Below are 13,086 nucleotides of genomic sequence, written 5' to 3'. Positions count from 1 at the left end.
TCACAGATATACCAGGCCACAGCGACCGTCACATGATCGCTCTGCCTGCATCTGTGAATTGTGTCAAGATGAACTGATGAAAACCAAAATTCAATATTTATCATGAAATATACGTCCTGTAGTGTACAGAGGTAGGACAAATTTTGTTTTTAAAGTAAAATTCTATAATAAAGATTACTTTAATAAACCATTTAATGAAAAATAAAACATAATTTACAATGGCAAACAAATGCCATCTTCAAATACTTAGAAGTATTGTTAAAGCTTAATGTACAGGGATATTAATTAAATATAACTAAAACCAAGCACTGATTTCCTCAACTACTTGGAGAGAAATATTGATTCTGTAAATCAACAGAAAATACGTTTTACGTTTACGTTTTTTAATCGTAAAGCAATATCAGTTTCAGAATTGCTTCCAATTGATTTTCTGTTAATGACATTAACATTTCATCTCTGTTTGATGGGAGTGGGTCAGTCAGAGATCAGTTATTTGTAATGGCTGTTTTAGATGGTGCTGTGAAAAACAATTATTATTACTCCTGACGAGGGTTCAAGGCTTGTCGCACCTTGTTAGGCCCTGTGAGGCAAATAGTATTTGCTGAATGTGGGCAGAAAAATGTGATTTGATTATTGGTAGAAGGGCCCCAGTCGTAGGGCCTCTCCATGAAGATTAACAATGCTGACACTTTTGTTAGAAAGCTCAATAAAAACTGTAAAATCTGTGTTTTGATCCTCATGCAATTCTAAACATGGAGAAACAGATTTCAATCACTTTGGGCGTAGGATCGTTCATCCATTGTAGTTTTGAAAAACAAGGTTAAGCATTTTTTTATTCAGAAGCGCCTTTAATTTAGCTTTTCTACAAGGAATAATTGTTTTATTTGATTATTTGACACAGTTCTCTTTCAACTTAAATTTATTTTACAGATCTGTCCCTTTTTATTTCTTTTACCCCTTTGACTATCTTTAAATTTGACTTTCTTTGAATTTGTATCAAACTACTTTCTGACTTTAAATTGTTTGATTTAGTATCTGTGTTATTTTCAATGTTCAGCGTCTTGAATCTTCTTCTGTGTGTGAAACATCTGGGGCCCTCGGCTGGCCCCGCCCCTTGGCTGATCTGGCCCCTCCCACCCTGAGGTTACAGGTGTCTCGCGCCTTAAGACGAGTGGAGCACGAGCTGAGGTTTGATTCTGAAGCAGCGCGAGGGAGTCATGACTTTTACCTCCATGGAAAACTACTGACTTTTTATTTTATTGTAAACTTCAGAAAGGTGAGTTCATGCTGTGCTCTCTTCGCATATATTAACTCCACGAGATCCTTTTATTATTACTGATGATGACAAAATTTCCATTCAGTAACTTTCGGGTTTTTACAGTTTGTCATCATTTGTGTATGTGTCGCAAAAACTGAAGAGAAAATCCAAGTCAACAGAAAGAACAACTCCAAGTCAACAGAAACAGAAAATACTACATTCCTGGAGGGTAAAATCTGATTTATTGATTCAGATCAAAAGCCCCAAACTAACTTTAAACATGCTACAACAAATATTCTCACTGTCAGCGTGAATATCCCTTATTATTATCTTGGTTCTTAAGAAAAGCAAATGACTGAAGAGGAGAGGAAATATTTGGAACATGTTTGGAGAACTTTATTTCCGTTCTCACTTCTCAATTCTCCTGTTTCTTCACTTCTCTTTATTTATGATATCACTGACATGAAGCACATATGTTACCAAACAGAGCGGACAAAGATTATAGATTATAATTGAAAAGTGAGGATGGTGCTAATAACAGGCGGTGAGTGATAATAATCACACAAGTGTTAAAGTGGTGAAGTCATGTTGGATTCTTTTGAGCATAGTAACAGGCAGTGGCGTGCACCGATTTTGGGGGGATGGGGGCTATGTCTCCTCTGACAGTTAAAACGGGACATCACCCCCCTTCCAATGTTGTCAGCATATTTTTATTCTGCTCAGAATGAACAGTGCCAAAAAGCAGAACACAAAAAGACTCCAGTGAGAGTTTAAAAAAGGACAGCCGTAACAAAGTGCCTTGGGAAGATGAAAATGAACCAAATAAAACATTCAAGAGAAGAAGCGAATTAATAAGATCTAATTTTAAGTCGAGACAACAGATGACATAATATAAAAGTCATTTTCAGCCTCGTTGTGGGACAATCATAAATCCAGTAATCCTAATTTATTACAATGAGTTTACGTTTTAATCTGTGTTAGTAAACAGGATTACACAAAAATTCTGCTCAACCGATTTAATGATTTTAAGATTTTGCTGTTGATACAGTTCCGGGTGCGGTTCCAGGATTATAATTTTTTTCCCCACTTATTTTAACATTGTGAGTCTTTTTCAACATATTCAGGTTGATATTGATATTTATGAGTGAGTGCAATTCTCCATTTGGCCTTGGTGGAGGTGTGAGCTGTACCGAGGTCTATTCTAGTTTCTCTTGAAAAAATAGTTGAAGAAAAAAATAAATGAACCTTGACGTGTACCTGAATGTAGTGGGTTCCTCTCAGGCCCAGGCCTCATCCCTCCACATAGATTGGTGGAAATTGTCGTTTAGTTAACAAAAAAACAACAGACACACTTATAGGGGGCCGTATTCTACTATTTTAAAGGATGTTGGGGGCAAATTCTGTGTGTCCATCCAAGGAACAATGGAACAGATGTAGCACCAACCCAGGCAGTTAACACTCTTCTGATTTCCTGCCCTCCCCAGGTCGTCTGACCCTTCAGAGTCCTCTTCGCCACAATGAGTTGGGGGGCGCTCTACGCCCAGCTGGGCGGCGTCAACAAACACTCCACCAGTCTTGGAAAGATTTGGCTTTCTGTCCTCTTCATCTTCCGCATAACTATTCTGGTCCTGGCTGCTGAGAGCGTCTGGGGGGACGAGCAGTCTGACTTCACGTGCAACACGCAGCAGCCGGGCTGCAAAAACGTCTGCTACGACCACTTCTTTCCCGTGTCACACATCCGCCTGTGGTGCCTGCAGCTGATCTTCGTGTCCACGCCGGCTCTGCTGGTGGCCATGCATGTGGCCTACAGGAAGCGTGGGGATAAGAGGACCATGCTGGCCTCCAATGGCACAGAAAAGACGACTGACAGTGACCTGGCATCGCTGAAGAGGAGGCGTCTGCCGATCACAGGCCCACTGTGGTGGACCTACACCTCCAGCTTGTTCTTCAGGCTCATCTTTGAGGGCGGCTTCATGTACGCACTCTACTTCGTCTACGGTGGCTTCCAGATGCCGCGGCTGGTGAAGTGTGAGCAGTGGCCCTGTCCCAACAAGGTAGACTGCTTCATCTCCCGGCCGACAGAGAAGACCATCTTCACCATCTTCATGGTGGCCTCGTCAGCCATCTGCATGATCCTGAACGTGGCTGAGCTGGGCTACCTCATCGGCAAGGCGCTCATGAGGTGCTCAGCCAAGTCTAATAAGAGGCGTTTATCCCCCACGGATGGTGTGAGGCGAGACAATGCCCACGCGCAGAATAAGAAGAATGAGATGCTGCTGTCCACATGCACAGATTCATCCAGCAACAAGACCGTGTGTTGAAGAGCAGCCATCAGAATGGACTGGAGCGAAAGACGAGAAACCCACAAAGTGTACCCAGAATGCATCATGAGGAAATTTCACAGAAATCAGTTTTGTTCGGATTTGACCTCATTTCTACACTCTGTATTTATACTGATTTGCTCTTTATTGCCACACATGGCCTCAAATTTTACGCGAGGGGTCACATGTCCCTCGTTCCTTCCTGGCGTAAAAGTCACAGATCAAACCAACAAGCGCAGATTATCTATTACTGTCGTACACGCCCTTGTCCTCGTCTCCTTCTACCGTTCACACTGAGGTTTGCTTGCATGTGCCGTGCTGTACCAAACCAGAGCGGAATGAGTCCACACTGACATCTGCTGGTGACAGCGGGGATCCTACTGGTTAAGTTTTACAGAAGAAAAATGAAGTAAATGACAAATGAAGCAGAATTTGTGAAGATTTTCAGTGTGTTGTTTAACATACATTTAATTTTAAATGTTAGGTACATGTTTTACAGTTACTGATTTTTTTAAAAGCTGAGTTTATGCTGTTGAATCAAAATCAAGCACAAAATCAAGTTGGACATTTGTTAAATTACTTTCTTTTAATGATTTAGTTTTTGCATGTGTTAATAACTACCGAGGGCTGTGTTGCACAGGGTAAAATTACACTGAAGAAGAATTGATGTTACATTGTTGAATCTTATCTAAAACTACAGTGTTTTGATGATAGATGTGACGCTCTTTGCTGTTCGATCAAGTCACAAAGTTTTCTGTCTTTTTTTACTTGAACTGAAAGTGTTTGAAATTGAATTGAAGTTTTTCTTCAGAGGAAAAAAAAACACTGAGAACATGTTAGGTATTTTAACACTTAGATGTTGTTTGGTACGAACATGAGAATTGTAAATGTTAAGGGTGCACATGATGTTGACATGCTTCCGTCGGAAGTAAATGTGAAATGATTGCATAGAACTGAAATTGCTGTTACCTGCTGAGTTTAATTAAAACAGCAGGATTATCGTGTTAAGCAGCAAACTTCAACAACTGCTTCATCATTAACATTATAACTGTGTTTCTGTCATAGTAATCCTGCTTTTAAAACCCTGATATGAGGCTTTGCTGATCAGCCGACACCTGCTACTGTGTAATTAAGACTTTCGTTGTTGTCACATTGTGTGTGTGTGTGTGTGTGTGTTTGTGTGTGTGACCTGACTGCCTGTATCAGCTTTCAGGATGTGCCTTTTTTTAGCCACAACACCAATCACCGCTCGGCCTCTTGATGTGCGGATCCACAAAGTGACAAAAGACTTTGTCCTCCGTCACAAATCAAAAATAGGGGACGAGCTCGATCCTCCTGAGACATTCTGGACATTTTTCTCTTCCACACTCTGATAATACTTTGCTTTTTAACAGCTTCCTAAGTGAGAAGGAGATGAAATGTTTGTGATTGTGTTTTGTACCTAAGATATTTTTTATTACACTTGCACTTTGATCCTTGAAGTCATTTTGCTCTTTGAGACTTTTTTTTTGGTCATAAATCAGTAAAACTAGAAACTGTGTGGTTCATTGATTTGTGTCACTTCACCTCATATGATGCTATATCTGCCTGCAGCCTCCCACTGGGTGGAACTACAGGGAATGTTTTTGTCTTTCTTTAATTAATTTTTCATTGTTGATATCCAATATTAATAATAACAAGCTTTTATTTATTCTATTTTGACAGTGAATCTAAAGCATTACATTTATTGTCACCTTATGCTCATTGAACTTTAGTTTTTACCTGAAACTTTTAATATTTTAAAATTGTAAGTTTACTCTAGTTGAACAACTTCAGGAGAACGTTTCATGTCTTTTATGTTTTTACTTCGGATAGATTTGAGAGCAACGTTTTCTGATGGCACATTTTGCGACAACTTTTACGCACACGCTGGAGTGGGTTTTGGGGAGGTTGACAGGGGCGTGGTGTGACTCCGGACAGGCTGATGACTCTTTGGATTCACTCATGCATGGTCACACAATGTGACAGTCCAGACATGGCTGGAAACGGGAGGCAGCTCCGTTTGACCGAGCCCCATCTCCGACTCCAAGCCGCCTCCAAACACTGACAACAACGAAGGAGAACTTTTGCGCACGTTGAACGGGCCTGGGACGGAGCAGCACTCACCACCCGCGTGGAGAAGAGTGTGCACGACTGAATTTGTGCGGCATCTTTTATAAAATAGTTTGAGGAGCTGTCAGAGGCGACAGGTTGCGCGGGTCCACAGGAGGTCTACGCACTCTGATGATGGCACCGGTGAAGGCACAAGGATTTGCTTTTCGTGTTTAAGTAAGACATCTCCGGTCTGAAGGTATGACAAATGAACACTACTGTGCATATTATGTGGGAGTGAAGAAAGAGCAAGTAAACGCAGGAGGGCCTGTTATCAGGTAAATTAACGAGGGAGACAAAAGCCTGACAAAGCTCCGGGCGCGTTAAAGGGAGTCTGGGGACTCTGGCACACTCTGTATTGTGAACCTGCAGCTATGGCTTTGTATTTGAACCTGGCTCTGTCTGTTACATTCACCAACATGCGACATAAATACCTCAAATACCTGAGAACCCCAGAGAAATGTATCCAGTTATTGATAAAATCAAATAGCTCTGACTCTCTGGGTTTAATTTCTGAGCTCATCTCCCCAATATTTACACATCTCTGCACTTATATCAGAGATTTCAAATGCAAACTGTAGTTGGAAAACACACTCTGAATCTATTAGGTCATTCATAGTGGTAATCAGTTGTATTAAGTTATCTAAAAACGTTTTTATTGTGACATCTGGAGGCATTTTAATTAAAAATATTAAACCCTCACTGTTTCTTCATTTGAAATAATACTGAAATTGAATGAATAACGATTTGACTGTAACGTTTTTTCTCTTCCAGGTGTTACACATATCGTGAACCCTAGTCGATGGATTTATTACCTTTAATACAAGAATATTTTAGTAAGTTTCTCCTCTCTCTCTGTGTGTGTGTGTGTGATTCATTGCGTGAATAGTGTGAGTTTATGGTAAAAAGTTTTCCTGAAATAAATATTTGCTAAACATCCTCTGGTTTCAGGTTTAAAATGTGAGAATATGTTATATAGAATAAATATATAGAGTTGATATTATTGGTTGAACAAAACAAGCTGTTTGAAGATATCAGCGTGGCCCTAATGTTAAATATTTGGATAAATCAAAGAAAAAAGCCTCATTAAGATTAATTGATTATATAAATAATGTAACCATCTAAATCTACACATTAAAAATGTTTAACTCTCAAATCTCATCAGAATTTGTAAAAAAAATCAATAATTATTATAATGATAATTTTTTCTTTTGTAATTACAGTAACAAATAGAGATGTGTGTTGTTTTAGCGTTACAGTGGAACAGAGAGAGGGAAGAAAGGATGTGTGCACATGTGAATGCCCATATTTGTCTGTGTGTGTATGTGCGTGTGTGTCCGTGCACACTAAATGCTGTTTTCGAACATTATAATGTTGATCTCAGCACATGCCTGCTGGGCAGTGGAGCGAGCAGGTGAGAGAGTGAGATAGGCCTGACATTGAAAGAGAGTGAGAGAGAGAGAGAGAGAGAGAGAGGGACAGTGAACCAGGGTTAAACAGGTGGTTTACACACCAGCTGCTGAAAACCGTCTGTGTTGAAGCGAATTCTGGTGAATTGATTTGTTTTCGATATCCAACACCGACGAGGCAGTTTTTCTGTAAAAGGCCGTGTTCTGCCCAGCGTTTTATGAAAAGGAGAAATATGTCCAGTCGTGGTCGACATGTCCACTATCACCCATATCCTTTTGTCGTCTCGTGTGTTGGTGTGTATAGGCTGTTTAACCCTTGGGTAAGGCCACACCTAATACTTGTTTCATACAACTTTCTTCACCTCTCTCTGTTTCTGACATTCCCTCCTTCTTTGTCCACTCCAGCCTGTACTTTCTCCATAGGCTAGAAAATCTTGAAGCATGGGCGACTGGAGCTTTCTGGGGCGGCTGTTGGAGAACGCTCAGGAGCACTCAACGGTTATCGGCAAAGTCTGGCTGACTGTCCTCTTCATCTTCAGAATCCTGGTGCTGGGGGCCGCGGCTGAAGAGGTCTGGGGCGATGAGCAGTCCGACTTCACCTGCAACACCCAGCAGCCTGGTTGCGAGAACGTCTGTTACGACGAGGCCTTCCCAATTTCGCACATTCGCTTCTGGGTTCTGCAGATCATCTTTGTGTCCACGCCGACCCTCATCTACCTGGGCCACGTGCTGCACATAGTCCGCATGGAGGAGAAGCGGAAAGAGAAGGAGGAGGAGCTGCGCAAAGCGACCAGATTCCAAGAGGAGAAAGAACTCCTTTATAGAAATGGTGGAGATGCTGGAGGAGGAGGACGCCGCGGCAAGAAGGAAAAGCCGCCCATCAGGGATGAACACGGCAAAATCCGCATCAGAGGCGCACTGCTGCGTACTTATGTTTTCAACATTATTTTCAAGACCCTGTTTGAAGTGGGATTCCTTTTGGGCCAGTATTTCCTCTATGGCTTCCAGCTGAGGCCCCTGTACAAGTGTGCACGTTGGCCCTGCCCCAACACTGTTGACTGCTTCATATCGAGGCCCACTGAAAAGACTATTTTCATTATATTTATGCTTGTGGTGGCTTGCGTGTCTCTTTTGCTGAATTTGTTAGAGATCTATCACCTTGGATGGAAGAAAGTAAAACAGGGCATGACAAACGAGTTTGCCCCTGACCGCGGGTTGCCTCGCTGCGTCAACATAGCGGAGCCTGAGTGTTTGGCCTCTGGCTCCAGAACTGCCCCATCCAGTCACAGCTACCCTCCCAACTACACCGATGTTACGGCGGGCAGCGGGGCGTTCCTGCTACCCATAGGGCCGACAGCTGTGCCCTCGGCAGCAGAGTTCAAGATGGACGACCTCCAGCAAAAGGAGCCCCTCCGCCAGCCCTCGCCATCTTCCCATTACTACATCAGCCACAACAACAACCATAGGCTGGCCACGCAGCAGAACTGGGCCAATCTGGCCACTGAGCAGCAGACAAGGGAGATGAAGGCCACCTCCCCTTCCAATTCCCCTTCCCCCTCTTCCTCCACCAGCACCGACAACGAGCAGCAGCAGCCGCCCGTCGATGCTGCGCTTCTTCCCACCAGCAACACCACCAGTAACACCAACATTACCAACACAACCGCCACTGCCGCCTCCAGCAGCAGCAGCAGCCCAACCGCCACCTCTACCGCAGGCAGCTGGGGCGGGGGGAAGAGCGAGCAGGAGGAAGGCCACGTCACTACCACCACGGTGGAGATGCACGAGCCTCCAGTAATGGTCAGTACAGACCCTCGGCGGCTCAGTCGGGCCAGCAAGAGCAGCAGCAACAGGGCCAGGGCGAGCGACCTGTCTGTTTGAATCCCTTCTTCCACTTTTATGTCCCTGAACCCTCCCTCGAACACAGCCGAAACACAAAGATTCTCAGACAAAAACATAACAACCACACACATGCATAAGAAAAGAAAAAGAAAAAAAAAATCACAAAAAAAGAGGGCGAGGCGACAAGAAACAGGTTAGAAGAAAAGAATAAAACAATCGTTGAGGTAAATGTGAAACGACTCGATCGGCAGCAGCCGTTGATTTCGTGCAGTCGGTGAGTTGCAGAGTTGTCGAGGAAAGGTTTGTGTTTTTGCATGGCGTTCATCTATGCACATAAACTGTGAAGATGCAGTGAGTCAGAAGGCTCCATTCCAGCCAAAGACGCTGTCATGTCATGCATCAGAATGGATTTGCATCATGTTTGGTTAGAGGAGGAGGATTTCATGGTGTTTCTCTACTTTTTCTTCTTCGTTGAGCCTGAAAGACGAATGATTCTGACTGAAAAGGATCATTTGTCCAAACGACCCCTGAATATATTTCCTTTTCAATCTAATCAGGAGGAAGCACAAGTAGCTGGTGTTGTTCAGTTAGTCGATGTGTGGCCAGACAGTGTTAGACCTTTAAGCTGCAGCACTTGCAATCACCTGTTTTTTTATTTTATTTGAATCATCCGGGATGAATCCCGTTTTTTGTAGTTGCATGGCAGGATCTGTAGTCCTGCAACTCACCGACTTGACACGGCGAAGTCGGCTGAGTGGTTTCACCCAGAGACGATAAAAGTAAAAAGAATATTCCTGGAGTCCCCATTATGATGTAAGATAAGTGAGTTTGTTGACGGGATATGAGTCTAAATTGCAATCAAAATTGTGCCGCCATGCTCTTAGTTTACCGAAGAGGAAAAATAGGTCCCTGACGCCTGCCTCTGTCAGTATCGCCTTCGGTCAACGTCTCAGAAACACTTTCCACCTGCTGCACAAACAACAAGAAACTGCCTTATTAGAAAATCTCATACAAATACACGACAGACGCCAGTGGAAATGAAAAAAGACAATTCTCTCCACCTCTTGGCTTCGACTTGAAACTGCTAATTTTATTTGTAGTTAGATTGTTGGCAGGCAAATCCACAACTACCCCAAACCAAAAAGCAACTGTGGGAGTTTAACTCGTTTTCACCACAACACACGTGCCTCTTCATCTGGTTTTATTCTGAAAAGTATTTAGATATTTTTTTTGAACACTGAATTGAATTTTACTCATAAATTGCATAACTGTAGTTGTCAGTTTGTGATTGCGACAAAACTGACACAGCTGCGATTAAAAAATAAAGACGACAAAGCGACTGGCGTTGTGAGTATTGAGACGCCGCGGTGTAGTCGACAGGCTTCTACTTTGTTGTGTTCTTCTTGATTCTTAGAAACCTTTAGAAAAAATACCTTTAAATCAGCACTCACAGTCGTCGTCTCTGTCGTGTCACTGTGCTGTTTGGTTCATTCATATCCCAGGCACTCACTTTTAAATTACTCTTTTCTTTTAAACCTTTACGACAATAATTCAGCCACATCGGCATCGGACACATCGGAACTTGACAGCAGGATTAATTAGAGTACCGTAATGAAACAGTAGTTTTTCAACAGTTTGTGTGCAGGTTAATACATTGGAGTAAGAGCAATGTAGTGGTACCAGCTTTTTTTTTTATTTTTGTTTGATTTAAATACACTTCAGGGGGGGGTATAAAAAGGATGGTACTCTTCGGTGTATCTGTACCCACAATGTTTCACACGGTTTCTTACAACTTTAAGTGAAAACAGGAACACAGTGAGGAGAATATACAGCGACACACAATGTGTAGCTGAACGCAGCCCTTTCCAAATCCATGTTTCTTGTTTAAAATGACAAAAAAACTGAAAAAGAAATCTTTGTTGTTTTTACTTTATTTTTTTGATTCCTAAAGTTTACATTTTGGTAGTTGATAAAGATTTGCACATTTAGGAAAAGGAAAGAAAATTGCTGTTCTACGATGCTTATATTGATAGAAATAGAGATAGAGAGAGAGAGAGATAAGAGAGAGAGAGAGAGAGAGAGAGAGAGAGAGAGAGAGAGAGAGAGAGAGAGAGAGAGAGCGAGTGAGAGTGAGTGAGAGAGAGAGAGAGAGAGAGAGAGAGAGAGAGAGAGAGAGTGACGTCAAACAATCACTATGATCCTAAAAGGAAAGAAAATGTCTTAAAAATAAAAACACACATCGGCTCTTCAAAGAAAAGTGTTTTAAATATGAACTGTTATTTATCTCGAGCTCGGACGAGTTTGAAGATTTAAAGAATAAAACAACAAAACAGCAGCGAGAGAGAGAAAAAGCAGTAGGGGTGTTTTCTTTGTTCACCCAGTTTGATCTCCGGTCGGGACGTCACATCGGACGACTCGACTGCTGAGAACATGTTAGCTGGGTAGCTGCCCTCCCTCACCCCCCCTGTACGAGGCCCTGACAGGATGTCGTTGTCGTCCCCCCCCGCCGCCTCCTCTGAACTCTCTCCTCTTTAAGTTCCATGCAGAGCATGATTTCTCTGGCTCGTAAGGGAGTAGGAAATATCTCACGATGCTCAGAACAGCAGCAGCAGACTGTTTTCAAAGCTGTCTTAAACAAGAGAAGTGCCTTGTGTATGAATGATTCTTTTGTAAGAACAAGTTGATGTAAATGTTAATTTACCTCAAATGTTTACAAAACTGTTACTAAATAAATTTTTTGTACCATATGGGTTGTCCGTGCATTTGCTTTTTGCAGCGGATAAAAGTCACAGATTCAAACACTTCAGTTCAGGTCTGAAGAGTTCAAACTTAGATTCACAGATATAGAAACACGAGACATGAATCCTGAACTTTGATCTGAGCAAAAAACATTTCCATTTTTCCTTTTCAACAAAAAGCAACTTAATAAACACGTAACAATTTACAGTTAAAGATGTGCGATTAACAAAAAAATGTAATCTTTTAAATCATCAAGAAAACCATGATTGATATTTTTACAAATAATATCTAGGAAAATCTCCACCAGGCAAAAGAATCCTACAAGAGCGTCTAGTTCTTAAAAGAAATAGATGTTGTCTGAGAACCTAAATTATTTATTAATCTTAAAACCTAGTGAAAGAAAGAGAAAATATCTGCCCCCTAACTTAAATGGTTGGTCTCAGGACATTTTTTCTTTTTCGTGGATCGTGGATTTAAAAATTGCATACATACTTGAATTAATCACATTTTAACTTATATTTAATTCATTTGAAATCATTTTGTATTCTTTTATTTTCAAATATTATTGACATATTTTTCCGTATTATTATTAGTAAATAAATGGCTAGGCTTAATTATTTCTGGTTTTCTGGGGGCAAATATAATAATCTGTCTTTCTCCATAATTAAAGTAATCTGGAGAAAGTTAGTAGACATCAAACGTCCAGCATATAAACATCAGCACCAGCTGAGCCTCAGCGTCTCTGTGGCATCGCTCTCTTTGCAGACTCTTTGACCTCCGACCTCTCGGGCACACAGCTTCCCTCTGCATTCCTACAGACAATGTCAGAATGTGCCGCTGAGTCAAACCCACTTCATAACCACATCCAGGAATAATCTCGTCAGTCTCACATACATCGATCACAAACTCAGGTCTGCACCGTCACAGAAGTTCAGGGACAATTTACAACACAGTGCAATACAGGATAGAGGGGGGTTAAGTCAACAGCTGATCGGTTTCAGCTCACTTAGAGCACAGTGGGTTTCACCAAAGCAACAGGTCAAAAACACACAAGCAAATGGTAACTGGGCCATTTTGGGCCATTTTGTAAAGAAATGCACACTTTTAAAAATGATTTCGAAAAAGTTACATGAGAAGATTTGCATAAATCTACACACAGTATGCCACAATGATGAAGCAAAACTTAATTTTGGAGTGTGTTGTAAATGCATTAAAAATAAGAGATTAATATATATATTTACATAAGTAGTCAGACCCCTTGTTATGACACTTGCAGCTGAGCTCTGGTAAATGGCTTTGTATTTATAAAGCGCTTTTCTAGTCTTGATGACTACTCAAAGCTCTTTATAGTACAGTTCTACATTCACCCATTCACACACACATTCATACA

General features: G+C 41.6%; 2 protein-coding genes across 3 annotated transcripts; both read left to right on the top strand.

Annotated features, from left to right (window-relative positions):
- Positions 1–1,186: 1,186 nt before the first annotated feature.
- Positions 1,187–5,108, top strand: gjb8 (gap junction protein beta 8). The gene is made up of 2 exons (XM_062403152.1): positions 1,187–1,276; positions 2,743–5,108. Exon 2 carries the CDS (start codon positions 2,776–2,778, stop codon positions 3,577–3,579), a length of 804 nt encoding a protein of 267 aa, XP_062259136.1. The 5' UTR covers positions 1,187–1,276; positions 2,743–2,775; the 3' UTR covers positions 3,580–5,108.
- Positions 5,109–5,543: 435 nt separating this feature from the next.
- On the top strand, positions 5,544–11,698 carry gja3 (gap junction protein, alpha 3). 2 transcript variants are annotated; one of them, XM_062403309.1, is made up of 3 exons: positions 5,544–5,908; positions 6,484–6,545; positions 7,524–11,698. In XM_062403309.1, the coding sequence occupies exon 3, from the start codon at positions 7,560–7,562 to the stop codon at positions 8,994–8,996; it is 1,437 nt and encodes a 478-aa protein (XP_062259293.1). In that variant the 5' UTR covers positions 5,544–5,908; positions 6,484–6,545; positions 7,524–7,559; the 3' UTR covers positions 8,997–11,698. The 2 variants fall into 2 exon arrangements, with proteins under 2 accessions (XP_062259293.1, XP_062259292.1); XM_062403308.1 differs by having other exon boundaries at positions 5,544–6,545.
- The last annotated feature ends 1,388 nt before the right edge of the window (positions 11,699–13,086 follow it).

The sequence above is a fragment of the Platichthys flesus genome, chromosome 13, assembly GCF_949316205.1.
Source record: "Platichthys flesus chromosome 13, fPlaFle2.1, whole genome shotgun sequence".
Lineage (NCBI taxonomy): Eukaryota > Metazoa > Chordata > Actinopteri > Pleuronectiformes > Pleuronectidae > Platichthys > Platichthys flesus.
The sequence above is the reverse complement of the archived record's forward strand: the minus strand, read 5'-3'. Positions and strand labels throughout refer to the sequence as shown.

What these genes read in the sequence shown, in the direction of transcription:
- gja3 (XM_062403309.1), top strand. Translation starts at nt 7,560, where the DNA reads ATGGGCGACTGGAGCTTTCTGGGGCGGCTGTTGGAGAACGCTCAGGAG.
- gjb8 (XM_062403152.1), top strand. Translation starts at nt 2,776, where the DNA reads ATGAGTTGGGGGGCGCTCTACGCCCAGCTGGGCGGCGTCAACAAACAC.